Below are 20,080 nucleotides of genomic sequence, written 5' to 3'. Positions count from 1 at the left end.
AATGGTGAGTTTGTGGTTGTGGTGCTGTATGAGGAAGTCCGGTGTGTGCAGTAAGGATCGTCTCTGAGCCCTTTCCTGTTTGCAGTGGTGATGGACAGGTTGAAGGATTAGGTCAGACAGGAGTCTCTGTGGGCTATGATGTTTGTGGATGATTTTGATATTTGTGGTGAGAGTAGGGAGCAGGTGGAGAAGATCCTGGAGAGGTGGAGGAATATGCTCCCTCCCACTCTCTCTCTCTCTCTCTCTCTCTCTCTAATAATTGTAATTTAATAATTACGCACACACACACACACACACACACACACACACACACACACACACACACACACACAGTCTCATGGTTAAGGTTTTACTCTTCACTTGTCTGGTTCGAGTTTACTGGATGTGCTGCAGGTTAATCAGTTTTAATTCATCTTTATTTCAGTGTGTGTGGTCTCCCCCATCCGTACCAAGACTTTGGGCGGAAGTGGAGGGAGATGCCCACTGGAGGGGGGCCATGCTCTGAAGCACATCCTGTGGCAGAGCCAATGGCCTGGCCTCCTAGTAGTGCAGGGGAGGGATGGGCACCGTAGCGTGAGGGGTACACCGTCCCCCCGATCGTAGATTGTTAGGATCTACGCACCACTGCCGGTTTGTTGGAGGCAAGGGTGACCCTCAGGTCATCCTGCTCCTTCTTGCGCTCTGTTACTGGGCTTTGCAGTGCCTGGAAGGACCGTACTGGGGCTGGTACTGCTGAAACGCAGCTGACTGCTTTTTCGACTCCTGGAACTTGTTTACGACCGCTGTCACAGCGTCGCCAAACAGTCCAGGAGGAGCCATCGGTGCATTCAATAGCACAGCTCGATCCTTGTCTGGGAGGTCAGACAAGGTGAGCCAAAGATGCCTTTCTGTGGCTACCGGGGCCGCCATGGACCGACCAACGGCCTACGCCCTACTAAGGCTGATGTAGCACGTAGCGGCTTATTAGGGAACACCAGGGCCTTTAACAATGATGCTACGCTAGGGGAGAGATAGCTGGCTAGAGTCTCTTCCACACACGGCATCCCCCCGTAGCCGCACGCCTTAGCCCCAACTACGTTAGCGTAGAGCGAGGAGTGATGGGAAGAAGTACGTGCGGAGTACGGGGTTTCCCAGGACCTGGACACCGACAGGTGTGTGCAGGTTGGGAAAAAACGGAAGGCCCCGGCGCAGGACACAGGATGCAGGAAACGCTCATCCAGCTTACTGGGTGCGCGCTGCTTCTGCTGTTCCACCGGCCAAGCTAGATCCAGCTTGGCTACGGCTCATGTCACGACCTCGAGGAGCTCCTCGTACAGCACAGGCAGTGAGGAGTCCACGGACTCGCTAGCATCCATTCGCTCTTCTTCCTCGGAGGGAGAGACATGTAATGCCGTGCTGCTCGCACCGGGAGAAGAAGCAGCCATCGGGCCTGCTTCTCTGAGAGAGCAGGAGCTCGATTCAGCAGACAAGGCTGGAGAGAACTCACCCGACTCCAACCCCGCTGCTTTGCCTCAGCAAGAGCGGGACACGGATGAACACACTTACGGTAATTCTGTCTGCCAGCCATCACTCGATCAGAATTTTTTTTTTTTGTAGCATTTGTAGCTTCCTGTTTACACGACGTCGCCCGCCGATGACGTCCCAACGCCTATTGATCAGATTACACATGTGGTTCAGAGCGCGGTCACGCAGGGGCGTTCCCATAGCGTTATGCCGTAGCTCGAGCTCGAGTTAGATGAAGGGGAACTCCATCTACATTATGTAAATATTCATTAACATCATCTCAATTATTTTTATTATTTTTATTATTATTATTATTATTAATATTATTATTATTATTATTACTATTATTAATATGATTATGTTTTACATATTTTCCATGGTATTTGGAATTTTACAAAAAAAAAAAAAATGCACATTTAATTTGACCAAAATTTGGAGATCCACGTTTCAAATAATTGCATTACAGAACTGGATTTTACTGACATTTCAAACATATTATATATAATTATATTTACAATTGATAAACTCTCCTCCTTTATTAGTTCAGAACCAGTTTTTCAAATTGTTGTGCGTACGTGTGTGTGTGTGTGTGTGTGTGTGTGTGTGTGTGTGTGTGTGTGTGTGTGTGTGTACACATGGTTGAGGCAGTTGCTGACTCATTATATTCAAACACATTATGATCACATGCAAAGCCTATTTATCCTGTTCATGTGCTTGACAGGACCATAAATGTGTGTAACTTGTATTTAAGCAGTTAAAATCTGGTGCTTTATGTTCAATTCTCTCATACTGACCACTTAATGTTCAACATGGACCTCATGGTAAAGAGTCTCTGAGGATTTGAGAATTAGAATTGTATAAATAAATTCTAATTCTAAATAAATTGTATCTATAAATATAGGTTATGCTGAAGTGGTGCCACACTAAAAAGAGCTTAATTTTTTTTTAAAAAGACAGAAGTTAAATTGTAGTACATCTCACATCATTGCGTATCTAGGGGTCACCAACATGGTACCCGTGGGCACTTGGTCGCCCGCAAGAACCACATGAGTCACCCTCGGGCCTTTTCTAAAATAGCGGTGTTCTACCTTGTTAAATCATTGTTGATAATTATTGTGAGCAGTGTTACTAAAAAATAGTAACTAGTTACAGTTACTCGTTACTTTATTCAAAATGTAACTCTGTTACTTTGTTGATTATTTACACCAAAAAGTAATGCGTTACTGTTAAAAGTAACTTTAATGTTCTTTAATGTTCTCATTAATGCCCTTTTATGCGTTATGTTCTATACAAACACAAAACTGACTTAAACACAATATAATTTTTAAACACTATTTTATTAAAGTCAGAGCAGCACAAACTGAATATATCACAAGGATTTCTGAAATAAACAACAAAACAAGCTGAATAATAGATTCACAATCAAACACTAAAGTGGATGTTGTGTTGAGCTCTTAAACATGTTCCTTTCACAGCTTAAGTATGAAAACTATCAACAATGTAGAACAGAACACCGGGTTATATTACCTTTATTTAACCAGGTAGAAACTCACTGAGATTAAAAATCTCATTCACAGGAGTGACCTGGCCAAGATGAGCAGCAATACATTCAGTACATTCACAAACACACTTTTAAAACAGTTACATTTCACAGAGTCGTCTTCCAGTTACCAAATAGCTACTTTGAACTGGTCCATGGAGAGAAGATTTTGCAACTTCAATTACGATTGGATGAGATTCCAGTCAAACGGTGCTGCATACGCAAAAGATTTCTTACCCAGTTCAGTTCTAGCAAAAGGAACTGACAGCGTATAGCGGTTTTGAGAGTGTAAAGAGTATTTCTTAACAGATTTCTGTTGCGTTAAACTGCAAAGGTACGAAGGTAACATTCCCAAGATAGCTTTATAAATAATTATGTACCAGTGAATTTTTCTCCTACTGAACAGAGAGGGCCAGCCCACGCTTTTATACAAGGTACAATGATGCACAATTTAGTATAAACCTTAGGGCACCATGATAAACAGCATCTAAGGTAGAGAGAATGGAGATTGGAGCAAACTGATATACTACGTCACCATAATCAAGTACAGATAAAAAAGTAGCAGAAATCAATTTCTTTCGCGCATTAAGTGACAAACAAAACTTGTTCCTAAAATAAAACCCAAGCCTAATTTTTAATTTTTTCTTCAGTTGAGTAATATGATAGCCAAATGATAAAGCATCATCGACAATGATGCCAAGGTATATGTACTCTTTGACTAATTTAATCATTGAACCTTGTAGCACTCCGCGTGCTTCTATGCCCAGGCCCAGCGCACCTACAACTCCGGCACCGGTGCAACATGGACCCTGGATGCGGCCGCGGCGGAAGAGACAAGCCAAGCCCCGATCGAGGACGTCTCCACCTCCACCACCGGCCTTCGAGATCTCGACCGAGAACCGCTTCGTCCCCCTCCGCGAGACGGAACGCGACACTGTTATTCTCGGAGATTCCATCGTCCGCATGTCCGCGCTACCCAAGCTAAAGGTAAGGTGCACACTCGCTGTTTTCCTGGTGCTCGTGTTCTGGATGTCGCTGCGCAGGTACCCGCGATCCTGAACGAGAACTTCGGAGCGGTTGTTCTCCATGCCGGATCAAACGACACCAGGCTGCGGCAAACGGAGATCTTAAAGAGGGACTTCAGGATCCTGGTGGAGACGGTACGCAGCACATCACCCACAACGAGGATCATTGTGTCAGGACCTCTTCCCACTTACCAGCGAGGGGCTGAGAAGTTTAGTAGACTTTTAGCTCTAAATGAATGGTTACAGTCATGGTGTCGAGAACATAAACTTCTCTTTGTTAATAACTGGAACTGTTTCTGGGAGCGTCCTAGGTTCTTCCGCCCTGATGGCCTGCACCCCAGCAGAGTTGGAGCAGCAGTGCTATCAGATAACATCTCTAGGATACTTCACACCATCTGACTGGTAAGACATCAAGAAATCTTCAACTATAAGAACACGCATACTACAGACCAAATAGTTACAAGTTCACACACAGCCCAGTTTATAGAAACCGTATCTATTCCTCGTGTAGCAAAACCAAGAATTACATACACAAGATCCAGAAATAATCTTATTGCAGTTAAAACTGAAAAATGCCAGATAAACAAACACAACAAAGTTCTCAAGTTCGGTCTTTTAAACATTAGATCACTTGCACCCAAAGCACTGATTGTAAATGAGATGATCACAGATAATAATCTCTCAGCACTCTGTCTCACTGAGACCTGGATTAAACCAGGTGATTATATGGGTCTAAACGAGTCGACACCGTCAGGATATGTTTATAAGCATGAGCCCCGTCAGACTGGTCGTGGGGGGGGTGTAGGAACCATTTATAGTGCTTCTCTTAATGTTAGTCAGAGATTAGGATTCAGCTTTAAATCATTTGAAGTGCTCGTTCTTAAAATTGCACTTTCAGAGATGCATAGAAAACTCGCTCTGGTCACCGTGTACAGACCCCCAGGACCCTACGCTGATTTTCTTCATGAGTTTGCTTGTTTTCTCTCAGACCTGTTGATCAGTTTTGATAAAGTGCTGCTTGTAGGAGATTTTAATATTCATGTAGATGATGCAAACGATGCCCTAGGATTATCATTTGTCGATTTACTAAACTCTTTTGGAGTTAAACAAAACGTCACCAGACCAACCCACCGTTTTAACCACACACTAGACTTAATAATATCCCACGGAGCAGACGTCACTGATATAGATATTTTACCCCAGAGTGATGACATCACAGACCATTATCTCCTACTGTACACACTACCGGTAGAGCAGATTAACCGTGTTTCACCACGGTATCGACTTGGTAGGACTATTGTTCAGACCACTAAGGACAGATTCATAAATAACCTGCCTGATTTATCTCAGTTTCACATTAAACCCATAACTGCTGATCATCTTGATGAGATGGCGAACAACATAGACCTTATCCTCACTAGCACTTTAGACACTGTTGCCCCCATCCGGTTAAAAAAGGTTCGAGAACAAGCACCTGCACCTTGGTATAATAGTCATACGCATGCCCTAAAGAGAACAACACGTAATCTGGAGAGAAAATGGAGGAAAACTAAATTGGAGGTATTTAGAATTGCGTATAAAGACAGTATGCTTAGCTACAGACAGGCGCTAAAAGCTGCTAGAGCTGAACACCTGAGCAAACTCATAGAAAATAACAAAAACAACCCCAGGTTCCTTTTCAGTACAGTCGCTAAATTAACAACAAATCAGGGATCTGAAAAATGTGTTCCATCACAGTTTAGTAGTGAAAACTTTATGAATTTCTTCACTGAAAAAATAGATAACATTCGAAAAACAATTGTGGCAGTTCAACCTCTGACAGCATCTCCCGACACAATCGTACTTACAACCCCACAACTACACTGTTTTACATGTATAGGACAGGAAGAGCTGTATGATGCTATTATGAAAGCTAAATTAACAACATGTCAGTTAGATCCAATTCCCACTAAACTACTGAAGGAAGTGTTATATACAGCTGGTGAGCCTCTTCTCAATATTATTAACTCCTCACTATCGTTAGGTCATGTCCCTAAATCCCTCAAGTTAGCAGTTATTAAGCCCCTCATTAAAAAACCTAATCTGGATCCAAGCACGCTATCGAATTACAGACCAATTTCAAATCTCCCATTTATGTCTAATATTTTAGAAAAGATTGTCGCTGCCCAGCTATGTAACCACTTGCAGGAGAACAATATCTTTGAAGAGTTTCAGTCAGGTTTTAGGCCCCATCATAGCGCAGAAACTGCTCTAGTTAAAATCACTAACGACCTGTTTTTAGCTTCAGACCAAGGCTACATCTCCCTATTAGTTTTACTAGATCTTAGTGCTGCGTTCGACACTATAGATCATGATCTTCTCCTCGATCGCTTACAGAATTCCATCGGCATTCAGGGACTGGCATTAAGCTGGTTTAAATCCTACCTGTCCAATCGTTACCATTTCGTAGATTTAAATGGAGAGCTATCCAGGATAATGCTAGTAAATTATGGCGTGCCACAAGGGTCAGTTCTAGGACCCCTGCTTTTTACAATATACATGCTTCCATTAGGAAATATTATTAGAAGGCATGGAATTAGCTTCCATTGTTATGCTGATGATACCCAGCTATATATTTCATCCAAACCAGGCGATACAGCTCAATTAGCTCGCATAACTGAGTGTGTTGAAGAAATAAGAGATTGGATGACCCATAACTTTCTGCTATTAAATTCTGATAAAACGGAGATTTTGCTCATCGGCCCAAAAAATAGTACACAGAAGCTCCAGCATCTCAGCCTGCATTTAGACGGTTGTTCTGTAACTACTAGTTCAACGGTAAAAGACCTGGGAGTTATTTTAGACAGCAACTTATCTTTCAAAAATCACATCAATCAAGTTACAAAAACAGCCTTCTTTCACCTTAGAAATATTTCTAAGCTAAGAAATATGTTATCTATATCTGATGCAGAGAAGCTCGTCCATGCGTTTATGACCTCTAGAATAGACTACTGTAATGCATTACTAGGTGGATGTCCTGCATCATTAATAAACAAGCTTCAGTTAGTTCAGAATGCCGCAGCAAGAGTTCTTACTAGGTCAAGAAGATACGATCATATAACCCCAATCTTATGGTCCCTACATTGGCTTCCTATTAAGTTTCGAATAGACTACAAACTACTGCTACTCACTTATAAAGCACTAAATGGTTTGGCTCCCATGTATCTATCCAGTCTCTTAACACGCTACAATCCGTCACGCTCCCTGAGATCTCAAAACTCTGGGCTTCTAGTAGTTCCTAGAATAGCAAAGTCCACTAAAGGCGGTAGAGCATTTTCACATTTAGCTCCTAAACTCTGGAATAGTCTTCCTGACAGTGTTCGGGGTTCAGATACACTCTCCCAGTTTAAGTGCAGATTAAAAACATATATTTTTAGCAAAGCCTACACATAACACACATCACACACATCACATCACAACCTTGTGCTCCAGAATATATGATTACATGCACATTATCAACTTGTGCTGTTAATATCATGAACAGCAGCTACGCTAATTCCTCTCCACTGCTTCTCTTTCTCTCCCCATCCCGAGGCTTCCTGAGGTTTGGCCAGCTCCAGTCACGTCCCACCTCGTGAAGATTATGGACCTATGGATGATCATGGAGAAGTAGATGCCGAGTGTTTAAAGGCCCTGGCATGGAGAAGCTGATGCTGGATCTATGATGATCACAAATTGTTCTGTATTGTTGAAAGATTTATGACCAAACTCTTGATGTCACCCATATGAGGATGGGTTCCCCTTTGAGTCTGGTTCCTCTCAAGGTTTCTTCCTCATATCATCTAAGGGAGTTTTTCCTTGCCACTGTCGCCACGGCTTGCTCATCAGGGACAAACGCACACCATTCACCTTCACTGTTGTTTTCTGTAAAGCTGCTTTGAGACAATGTCTGTTGTGAAAAGCGCTATACAAATAAACTTGACTTGACTTGACTTGACTAGTGTCTGAAGAGAAATCAAATTACCTTCGAGTTTCCACCATATATTTAGTTTTATCACTATTCAAAACAAGCTTTAAATTAGAAAGCCGTGACTGAATGACATTAAAAGCTAACTGAAGTTTACACAGAGCTTGCTGCACAGAGGAAGCACTACAGTACAGGACAGTGTCGTCTGCATAAAAATAGAGATTAACATCTTGTGTTGCATGATCAAGACTGTTAATATAAATAGTGAATAAAAGGGGCCCCAACACAGATCCTTGGGGAACACCTTTAGCAGCAACTAATGAACCAAATAAACATCTTTCAATTTGGACACTGTCAGGGATCCCCCTGCCACGCCCCCCCTCGGTAGCTGTCAGGGATCCCCCTGCCACGCCCCCCTCGGTAGCTGTCAGGGATTCACCCTGCCACGCCCCCCTCGATAGCAGTCACGCTGCTTTCCTTGATTACCGACAGCTGTGGCTCATTAAAGATCAGACTACTTAAACTCACATTCTTGAGTCACAGGCTGTCGGTCCTTATATTGTCATGCTGGTGAATCCCGTGGCTGCTCGAATGCCTGCATTCACCGCTGGCTCTTTCTCCGAACTCCGTTTCCGTTTTGGATTACTTATTGCCGGTGACTTTACTTACAGTTTGATTTTGCTTTGGACATTTGCGCTCATGGTGGATTACTCGTCTCGAGCAGATATCTTTGATTGTTATTCTCCTTGGCTTGAGTGTTTTGTTTTGTACGGTTTGATTAAAGACAATGATTGGACTATATCTGCTTCCGCGTCATCAGCCTGACAGACACATTGAGTTTTTCCACTTAAATAATTTTTAATTTTTAGAACCTGAATGCAGAGCAGAAGATAAAGAAAGTAGAAGAGTTAAAGAAGAATCTGACATTTCAGCAGACGTTTTTCACCAGAACAAATCACAAAGTGAAGCTGGTGTGAAAACAGAGGAGAAATCAGAGTCTCATCAGCCGGTTATTTACTGAGGGAGAGTTTCTGAAGAGCTGCATGATGAAGCTGTGAGACGTCTGGTGTTTCACTGAGGATATTTTTATGGAGAGCAAAATATTTTGTTATTTAAAGTTAAAGATGATTTTTTATAAAATGGCATAAGAGCAAAGAAATCTGATTGTTTTGATTTGTTGTTATTTTATTGTTTACTTAAAAGCACAATTTTTTGTGATTTACTTTTACTTTATTACTGATCACCACTGGAAATAACATTTATGAAATGCATCAGTCAGGATTTGGGCCTCAACATAGTACAAAGACGGCACTGGTTAAAATGGTAAATGACCTGCTATTGGCCTCTGATCTAAGTGCAGCTTTTGACACCACTGATCATAATCTACTGCATTCTAGACTATTCTAGACTCTGGTCTTATTTGACTGATCTCTATCAGTTTTTTAATGTAAATGGTGAGTTTGTGGTTGTGGTGCTGTATGAGGAAGTCCGGTGTGTGCAATAAGGATCGGCTCTGAGCCCTTTCCTGTTTGCAGTTTTGATGGACAGGTTGAAGGGCGAGGTCAGACAGGAGTCTCCATGGAACATGATGTTGTCAGGGATCCCCCTGCCATGCCCCCTTCAGTGGCTGTCAAACCTCGGGGCTTCGGGAAATGCCCCGCTCCTTCTCTTGTGCGCGCCCCGCCCGCAAGGAGCTTCTCTCTGTCGCACTAACCACACACACCTGACTTTCATCTACACGCTAATCTCACCGCCTATAAGAACACTCACTGCACACACACTCGCGGTCCTTTAGTGCACATTAATGTGTGTTCATATCGGTTATAGGTTGTATGCTCGTGTATGTGTCTTACTGTGTGCTCGCGTATGCCTTCCCACTTCACATACCGTTCAACTCGGTCTCTCGCTCTCTCACTTCGCGTGGACCACGTCTCTTTCCAGACGCACCGTGGATATTACTTCCCTTTTTTCCCAGATTCCTCCGTTTGGATCATTCCTCCAAACTCCGGACCTAATGGACCTTCAGGACTGCGAAAGGGAAGTCGACCCGCTGCCCCCGGGCTCCACTGAAGGCAATGGCTTGCCCCACAGTCTCCACGAAAGCGACGCCACAGCTGAGAGCTCCTCTTCACCCAAGGGGTCCCTGGAGCTCTCAACTCAGCTCCAGGACTGCGAAAGGGAAGTCGAACCGCTGCCCCCGGGCTTCACCGAAGGCGGCGGCTCGCCCCCCAGTCTCCCGGAAGGCTCCCGAGCTCCTCTCACGGCGACGTCTCGCTCCCGAGCTCCTCTCACGGCGACGTCTCGCTGCCAAGCTCCTCTCACGGTGACGGCTCGCTCCCGAGCTCCTCTCACAGCGACATCCCACTCCCGAGCTCCTCTCACGGTGACGTCTCGCCTCAGCCCCTCTCACGGCGACGTCTCACCTCAGAGCCCCTCTCACGGCGACGTCTCGCCTCCAAGTTCCCTGGAAGGTGACGTCACACCGAGGAACCCCGCCGAGGTCATCGCTCGGCTTCTGAGCTCCATCGAGGACGTCGTCTGGCCTCTGGACTCTGATGAGGGCATGGCTCATCCTCAGGACTCTGTCGAAGGCACGGCTTTGCCTCTGTTCTCCATCATGGGCATCGCTCCGTCTCCAGTCTCTGTCCAGGGGGTCTTCCAGCCAGTAAGCCCTGTTGAAAGCTCCACCCTGCCTCTGGTGGTTGTCAAGGGTGTCGTCCCATTCCAGGTCGCCGGGGTGGTCGTCTCTTAGCTCTAGACCTCCGCCAAGGACGTCACGCTGCCTTCGGTCTTCGCTGAGAGCATCGCTCCTATCTAGGTCTCCGTGGCGGGCAGGGCTCCGTTCCAGACCTCCCTGGGTGTCGTCGATCAGTTCCAGGTCATCGGGGTAGCCGCCTCTCGGCTCCAAACCTCCGCCAAGGTCGTTACACTTCCTCCAAACGGCTCTCCTCCGAGTGCCCCGGCCCACCGGGCTTTCTATGGGTTGGGGGCATCCGGAGCCGCCCCTTTGGGGGGGTGGTGTCATGGATCTCCCTGACACGCCCCCTTCAGTGGCTGTCAAACTTCGGGGCTTCAGGGAATGCCCCGCTCCTTCTCTCGTGCACGCCCCGCCCGCAAGGAGCTTCTCTCTGTCGCACTAACCACACACACCTGACTTTCATCTACACGCTAATCTCACCGCCTATAAGAACACTCACTGCACACACACTCGCAGCCCTTTATTGCACGGTTATATGTGTTCATATCGGTTATAGGTTGTATGCTCGTGTATGTTCCTGCGTGTTCATGCCGATGTGCTTACGTCTTACTGTGTGCTCTCGTATGCCTTCCAGCTTCACATACCATTTAACTCGGTCTCTCGCTCTCTCACTTCGCGTGGACCACGTCTCTTTCCAGACGCACTGTAGATATTACTTCCCTTTTTTTTCCTGGATTCCTCCATTTGGATCATTCCTCCAAACTCCAGACCTAGTGGACTGCGTCTCTTTCCAGACGCACCTGGGATCAACCTTTCCTTTTTTCCCGGATTTGAATTAACCCGCAGATTTTGTACTGTTGTGGACCGCGCTGTAAGTGCCCCACCGGATTATTCCATATTGCAGCAGGTATTGGCTCCGCCTTGTTTTAGTTTTGTTTTGAATAAAACTTTATTTGCTGCTACTCCGGCTTCCTCCTCCGTATCCGCATGACAGATGTTTGTCGATGATATTGATAATTGTGGTGAGAGTAGGGAGCAGGTGGAGAACATCCTGGAGAGGTGGCTCTCTCTCTCTTTCTCTCTCTCTCTCTCTCTCTCTCTCTCTCTCTCTCTAGTAATTGTAATGTAATAATTACACACACACACACACACACACACACAGTCTCAAGGTTAAGGTTTTACTCTTCACTTGTCTGGTTCGAGTTTACTGGATGTGCTGCAGGTAAATCAGTTTTACTTCATCTTTATTTCAGCGTGTGTGTGTGTGTGTGTGTGTTTGTGTGTCTTTTTAATTATTACATATTTATTTTTTATAATTTAGTTAAAGGTTCACATGTGTGCACTTTTGACTGAATCTGATTTTAATTTCTGATAAAGTGAAAAAGTAATAAAGTAATAACTAAAGTATTAAATTAAGTAATGATTTTTTTCCAGGAAAAAAGCAAAGAAAATAATTCTTTCCAGAATTAAAACAATGATGAATAATTAATTATTATTATGTTAAAAACATGTTAAAGCATTCGAAAGAAAGATGCACAGGAGCAACGCTGATAACTCCATCCACATTATGTTAATGTTCATTAACATCATCTTTATTATTATAATTATTATGTTTTGCTTATTTTCCATGGTATTTGGAATTCTAATAAAAAAAACATTTAACTTGACCCCGAAATTTGGAGATTGCATTATAGAACTGGATTTTACTGACATTTCAAACATATTATATAATTATATTTACAATTGATAAACTCTCCTCCTTTTATTAATTCAGAACCAGTTTTTCACATTCTGTGAAATGTATGTGTGCAGTTACCCATGTTTGTGCGTGCGTGCGTGTGTGTGTGTGTGTGTGTGTGTGTGTGTGTGTGTGTGTGTGTGTGTGTGTGTGTGTGTGTGTGTGTGTACACATGGTTGAGGCAGTTGCTGACTCATTATATTCAAACACATTATGATCACATGCAAAGCCTATTTATTCTGTAAATGTTCTTGTCTGCTTGACAGGACCATAAATGTGTGTAACTTGTATTTAAGCAGTTAAAATCTGGTGCTTTAAGTTCAATTCTCTCATACTGACCACTTAATGTTCAACATGGACCTCATGGTAAAGAGTCTCTGAGGATTTGAGAATTTGAATTGTTGCTCTCCACAAAGATGCCGAGGCAGTAAGAAGATCAGTATCACCCTGAAACTGAGTTACAGTACAGTTTTCAGGGTCATAAAGAGGTTTTCTAACACGGGTTTTACTCAGAACAGACCTCACAAGGGTCCATCAGAGAAGTCGATTCCTCGTGCTGTGCGTCAGTTGCAGCATTGCTTTATAGGTTGCAGAAACAGAAGGTCTGCTTGTCGGTGCTCAGACCGTACGCCACACACAAGAAGTCGGTTTGCAGGCCGTCGTCCCAGAAGGAGCCTCTTCTGAAGCTGTGGTCAGTATCTATACAAAGTGCTCCAAAGAAGGAACAGTGGTGAACCAGTGACAGGGCCTTGGGTCCAATCAAACAGATGAGCTCCTGAAGCTCAAATTGCTGAAGAAGTTCATGCTGTTAATGCTTGATGGGTCCGGACTGTTTTGGCAGCAAAAGGAGGAACAACACAATATTAGGCAGGTCATATTGTTATGCCTGGTTGGTATTTATATTACAAGCAGTTTTCCAACAAACCTTCCAGATTTCCCAGAGGTGTTGATCAGTTTTTGGCTGCTTTTCCAGTGATTGTGGAGGCCATGTCATCTGATGCAGCACTCCATCAATCTCCTTCTTGAACAAATCGCTCTTACAAAACCTAGGCATGTTTTTGGGGTCTTTTAATAGGAAAACAAATTGCACAAAGCAGGTGGTATAGGATGTCACTGCAAAATGCTGGGGCATGTTGGTGAAGTGTGCTCTCAAGTCAATAACATTGTCAGGAGGAAAGCACCTTCACACCTTCACACCTCCTCCTCTATGCTTTACAGTGGAAACCACACTTCAGACCAAAGGACAATTTTCTACAGATTTAATATCTATTCCTTGTGTTTCTTGGGCCAAGCAAGTCATTTCTGCTTGTTGATCTTGCAAAGTAATGTTTTTTTGACCATGAAGGCCTGACTCTGCTAAAAAGTGGATGTTATAAGTTATAAGTTTTCCAGGCTCTGAGGCTGGTAATTCTAATGAATTTATCCTCTAAAGCAGATGTAGCTCTTCCTGGGATGGTCCTCATGTGAGCCTGTTTAATTATAGTGTTTGATGTTTTGGAGACGGCATAATTTCTTACCATAAAATGGATTTGTACAGTAGCTGTAGTGATATTGACTCTGTACCCACACTTTCCTCTGCACATGACAACTGACCCTCTAAAGCAGATTAAGAAGGCAATAAATGTCACAAATAAACTCTTGATAAGACGCACCTGTGACCTGGAACCCATTCCAGGTGATGACCTTATGACTCTAATGAGGGAGTGCCATGAGTTTGCCAAGCTGTGTGTGTGTGTGTGTGTGTGTGTGTGTGTGTGTGTGTGTGTGTGTGTGTGTGTGTGTGTGACTCTTTGTCTAAATATGAAGAAATAACAAGTTAACAATGCACCTGTGTTGGTTTTAATAATTTATTTATTGATTATTTGATTATATTTGTTGATGTTAATGTAAAGTGTAAATGTGTTGCAGGTAAAGATGATGGTGCTGAAGAGAATTTACAGTAAGCATCACAAATTCTATCAGTGCAACTTTGTTAATTAACTCTTTTATATTTATTAACTCTTACCAAAAGAGCTTATGGACAGGTTTTAAGAGATTCTCATTCATAACACTGCTACACTTCTCCCAGCTACTGACTCGTGTGTGCCCAATCACACACACACACACACACACACACACACACACACACACACACACACACACACACACACACACACACACACACACACAATACCACACTGTGCTGCTACGCTACCAATCCCCATGCTTGAGAAGTGTAACAGAGACGTGTCTAAGTGCAAAGAAGTTCCATCATTCCAGCTACGAGCGGCCGTCTAGATTCTTATTACTGCTGAGGTGCAAGCCTGGACTAATGCCATATGGATTCAGGGCGGCAGATCTGTTGCTACATGCATGTGCTTCCTGGAGCTGCTCCAACATATCTTTGATCACTCTCCAGATGGAAAAGTAGCAAGCAACCATTTCTCATGCAGACACAAGGCTCCCGTAGAGTCACATATCATGTGCATGAATTCTAAAAATATCATTTTGCTGTGGATTAAAACCAGAAGTGGTCACAAAATCAGTATGCAGCATGAAAATGTAACTCTTGACCTATTATACCTATTATAGCTTAATTGTGAACTAAGTGATGCAGTTAATGAATGAGGCGAGAAGGAAACATCAGAGGGAGGTTCCTACTGTGGGGGAAAATGCCCACTACACAACCAGAATCAGATGTCTCCTGGGGAACCGCAGCTTTGCATCCATGACACACTCTTAGTGTCACAGCATTGATCATTTTTAGAGCATTGGGCAATTTTATGGACCTGAAGAGTGCAACCTGCCTGGATTTATCTTTTAAACCTCTGCAAACTCTGTCCTATACGAGCCATTGATGGAGGACTATTCTCTCATCACACTAAGCCTCCGGCCCTACAAGTAGGAGCACTCCCTCATGGAAGTATTACGTTCATGGTCACAAACTCTCCAGAGCACACCACAGTTCTCAGCCTTTCATGGTTAAAACTTCACAAACAAATTTACATTTACATTTGTGGCATTTAGCAGACGCCTGTGTCGAGAGCGACTTACCAAAGTGCTTTGAGTCTCCATCAATGAATAAATCTACACTGGTACACTAGATTACAAACTTAAAATAAATCATATTATTCTTAGAAACCTGTTTGTAGCCTTTTTAAACTCTGTTTTTGCAAACTGGTTGTGTTTTGACCAAACTTTTTATAAAGTCAGTAATAATAAGCTGTTTCAGAGAATGATTTAATTATTATATGAAGGAAAAACTCGACGCAGAGAAGAGATTCAGGAGATTGAAGCATTTCTGTTTCTCATCTTGCATCATGTGCTGCATTAAAATCGTTCCTCCTTTGGAATTTGATCAATAGTTTGTGTAAATTGAATTGTTGGGTGAATTTGGATATCTTGAATATCAAACATTTTTATTTAATTCTGCTTAAATAAAAATAAGACGCTCATGAATTTATTCACTTTCGATCCAATTCAGTAAAATGATCCAATCTTCTTATCACCACCTTCTTTCATGTTTCTAACATCACTGACCTTCTTCACTCTGCTTGGAGAAATTCATGTTAATGTCTTCTGGTGTTTCATTTTTACCTCTGGATTTGATTGTGATTCATTTTCTTTATTCTGGTTTCTTTCTTTCAGATTGCAGGAGAAAGAGCTGGAAGCTGAAAGTGGCTGCTCTGATCACCATGACAAGTCTGTTTGTGTTAATGATCCTGCAATTTAACAACCAGAACAACAAATCACAAAACAAGCTTAGCAGAACAAAATCTAATTCAGAACCTCGGGCATCTCCAGATGTGCTCCCGAGTTCTTCCTACAAATGTGAGACAAACTTGTCTGCATCAAACATCTCCGGCTTTTCCACTTTCCCAAAGCGCACCCAAGACTTCCTGTTTTACCGCCACTGTCGGCATTTCCCCATGCTGCTCAACGTTCCCGGGAAGTGCGGTGGTCCTGAGAACTCTGCTGATGTTTTCCTGCTGCTGGTCATCAAAAGTTCTCCACCCAACTACGAAAGGCGAGAGGTTCTGCGCAAAACGTGGGCGTCCGAGAGACTTGAGAATGGTGTCTGGATCCGCACTGTGTTCTTATCTGGAACTACTGGACAGAGCTTTGAGAAGGAACGACTGAATAAACTCTTGGCGATGGAGAACCGTGAGAACCAGGACATTATTCAGTGGGATTTTGAAGATTCCTTTTATAACCTCACACTGAAGCAGGTCTTGTTCCTGGAGTGGATGGAGAAGTTCTGCCCAGACGTGCACTTTCTCCTTAATGGAGATGATGATATTTTTGCCAACACAGGCAACATGGTGCAGTATCTCAAAGGGTTAGATGATAACGATGGAAGTAAACACCTGTTTACTGGAGCCGTAAACCTGTTCATGGAGCCGATCCGAGAACCTGGCAGCAAATACTACGTCCCTGTCCAAATCTATGCATTAGACAGTTATCCTCCATACTGCGGAGGAGGCGGCTTTCTGTTGTCACGTTTCACTTCTAGAATCATCTACAACATGTCTCACTCCATCGCTCTGATCCCCATAGATGATGCTTACATCGGAATGTGTCTGGAAAAAGCTGGACTTAAACCCGTTTTCCATATTGGAGTGAAGACCTTCGGCCTGTACATCCCCTCTGACAAGCTGGACTTGTACGATCCGTGCTACTACCGTGAGGTTCTCCTGGTCCACAGGTTTCTTCCACACCAGATCTTTATTATGTGGCATGAAATTCATCGGGAAGATTTGGTTTGTGGAAGGAAAGGATTTTCCGAGCAGATTGTCACCATGTCCAAGAACTGAACAGAGAATTATTATTGTCATTGCACAGGGTACAACAAAATTAAGTGTCAGTGCTTATGGTAGAAGTCTGTGAATTGTGTAAACATAAGTGCATATAAAGCAAATATTTCCAAGATTTTACTGATGGTGTTTCTTGATATTCAGTTCTTTAATGTTCTAAGGTAGATGGAAATGTTCCTGAATCTGTTTCTGCATGATTTGATGCATCTGAAGCGTCTCTGTTGTAGCAGCAGGAGCTAAATAGTTCTTCCAGGGAGTGTAATAAGCAGCTGATGATTTTTTAAGAGCTGTTGATAATCCTCTGAACGGCTTTCCTCTCTGCTAAGGATCATCTGGTGTATCATACGGTGATACAGTACGTCAGAACTCTCTCAATAGAGCAGCGAAAGTGAGACAACAGCAGATCCTCATGCAACTTGTTTTAATTACGAGTCCTCAGGAACCTCGAGTCACCATGTGCGTTGTTTACCAATGCTGTAGTGTTTGTAGACAGTTCGGACCTTTAGCATATATGTGTACTCAAGAACCTGAAAGTGGAGACCTTTTCCAAACAATCACTACTGATGTAGATCGGATTAGGAACAGTGCTATTGTATGCGTACATAAGTCTATACTAAGTTCCTTTGTTCCTGTGGTGTTCAGAATGTTTTCAGTGCAACACACACAAACCTGCACATTGTACTGTTTTAAAATATATCAACTGCTTTTTTCTTTTCTGACCAATCACAAGCCAGAACTCCACAGGCACGTGGAAACATAACATGATTAGGGACCTAAAAGTGTTTATACTCTAATCTTGGGGTCGTTGTGTGCTTTATAGGGTGGTACATGTAACAAAAATGAATTTCTTCTTCTTTATCTTCCTTTTATTATTATTATTAATATTATTAGTATTATTATTATATTATGTTTTTCCAGATTAATTTTTTCCAATGTTCTTTTTTTTTTTTTTAGATCTGTCTATCTATAATTCACTTTTATTTCACTGATGTTCTGCATACTGTCAAGTCAAGATTATTTCTTTAGCATTTTCACAACAGACATTGTTTTAAAGCAGCTTTAAAGAATTTAAGAATGAAGGTGAATGTTGTGTGTTTATCCCTGATGAGCAGCCGTGGAGACTGTGGCAAGGAAACCTCCCTTAGATGTTATGAGGAAGAAACCTTGAGAGGAATGATCGTCATCACTGCATTAATTGCATTCATTTTATTATTATAATTATTGGTTCATGAACATGTAATAAAGTAACACAGGCACACACACACACACACACACACACACAGGTATGGGGGGGGGTTATCAGGACTTTTTCCCCAAATAAGTACCACACTGAGTTATGGGGACACACCTTTCCCTTTGTCACAGAAATTAATAAGTAATAATAAAATGCACCTTATTGCATGGAGTAAATTACTGTCTACTCAGAATTCATTTATAGTGAAGCAGTCTGGAAATATTAAGACCTGATTTTAGTTTATCTGAAAATCATCTATGCTAGCACACAAATCATTAACCATCACAATCACAGTTGTTTAACTTGACCCATAGGCATGCCACATTGATGAGGTGTTCTTTTTCTATGCCCATATGCAGAGGTGGCAAAAGTACACACATCCATTACTTAAGTAGAAGTACAGATACTCATGTTTTAAAATACTTGGGTAAAAGTTGAAGTACTGATTATACCTTTTTACTTAAGTGAAAGTAAAGAAGTCTTGGCTCTGACATGTACTTAAGTAAAAAGTAGTTATTACTTCAAATAGTGCAGATATATATGTAGCATATTTACAGAATGTGATATATATGTAAGCATATGTACAGTGATTAAATATAAAGGCTATAACAGTGCAGAGACGTGTGGACATCATTAAGAGCCTTTGCTATGTTTCTACACGGACAGTTAATGAGGTGATACCGGAGAAACTGCACCTCTTCAAGTCAAGAAGCTTTTATATATACAGTGAGGAAAATAAGTATTTGAACACGCTGCTATTTTGCAAGTTCTCCCACTTAGAAATCATGGAGGGGTCTGAAATTGTCATCGTAGGTGCATGTCCACTGTGAGAGACATAATCTAAAAAAAAAATCCAGAAATGACAATGTATGATTTTTTAACTATTTATTTGTATGATACAGCTGCAAATAAGTATTTGAACACCTGAGAAAGTCAATGTTAATATTTGGTACAGGAGCCTTTGTTTGCAATTACAGAGGTCAAACGTTTCCTGTAGTTTTTCACCAGGTTTGCACACACTGCAGGAGGGATTTTGGCCCACTCCTCCACACAGATCTTCTCTAGATCAGTCAGGTTTCTGGCCTGTCGCTGAGAAACACGGAGTTTGAGCTCCCTCCAAAGATTCTCTATTGGGTTTAGGTCTGGAGACTGGCTAGGCCACGCCAGAACCTTGATATGCTTCTTACAGAGCCACTCCTTGGTTATCCTGGCTGTGTGCTTTGGGTCATTGTCATGTTGGAAGACCCAGCCTCGACCCATCTTCAATGCTCTAACTGAGGGAAGGAGGTTGTTCCCCAAAATCTCGCAATACATGGCCCCGGTCATCCTCTCCTCAATACAGTGCAGTCGCCCTGTCCCATGTGCAGAAAAACACCCCCAAAAAAATCGCTGCTCTCACTTCCTCCTTACTAATCCTATCTACATCCTGCTTCACCAACTCCACATCCTCCAACCTTCTCTCTCTCTGATTTTCCTCATTCATCAGCTGCTCAAAATACTCCCTCCATCTTCTCAACACACTCTCCTCACTAGTCAACACATTTCCCTCTCCATCCTTTATTGCTCTAACTTGCAGTACATCCTTCCCAGCTCGGTCCCTCTG

General features: G+C 42.8%; 2 protein-coding genes across 4 annotated transcripts in view; both read left to right on the top strand.

The window, feature by feature from the left end:
* Positions 1-17,952, top strand: part of LOC310733623 (N-acetyllactosaminide beta-1,3-N-acetylglucosaminyltransferase 3-like) — a 65,862-nt gene extending 47,910 nt beyond the window's left edge. The window contains exons 1-3 of one of the 3 annotated variants that reach the window (XM_083555033.1): positions 297-393; positions 14,359-14,389; positions 16,078-17,952. In XM_083555033.1, the coding sequence (XP_083411159.1) occupies positions 14,365-14,389; positions 16,078-17,243 (1,191 nt within the window). In that variant the 5' untranslated portion in view covers positions 297-393; positions 14,359-14,364 and the 3' untranslated portion in view covers positions 17,244-17,952. Of the gene's footprint in view, positions 1-296; positions 394-11,879; positions 11,935-14,358; positions 14,390-16,077 lie in introns of those variants that run through there. The other 2 variants (XM_083555032.1, XM_083555034.1) reach the window with 2 other exon arrangements.
* Positions 1-20,080, top strand: part of LOC310733618 (N-acetyllactosaminide beta-1,3-N-acetylglucosaminyltransferase 3-like) — a 387,738-nt gene that overhangs the window by 315,856 nt on the left and 51,802 nt on the right. The gene's annotated exons all lie outside the window — the stretch shown is intronic.

The sequence above is a fragment of the Silurus aristotelis genome, assembly GCF_946808225.1.
Source record: "Silurus aristotelis genome assembly, chromosome: 11".
In the NCBI taxonomy this organism is placed as follows: domain Eukaryota; kingdom Metazoa; phylum Chordata; class Actinopteri; order Siluriformes; family Siluridae; genus Silurus; species Silurus aristotelis.
This window is presented reverse-complemented; position numbering and strand designations above follow the sequence as displayed.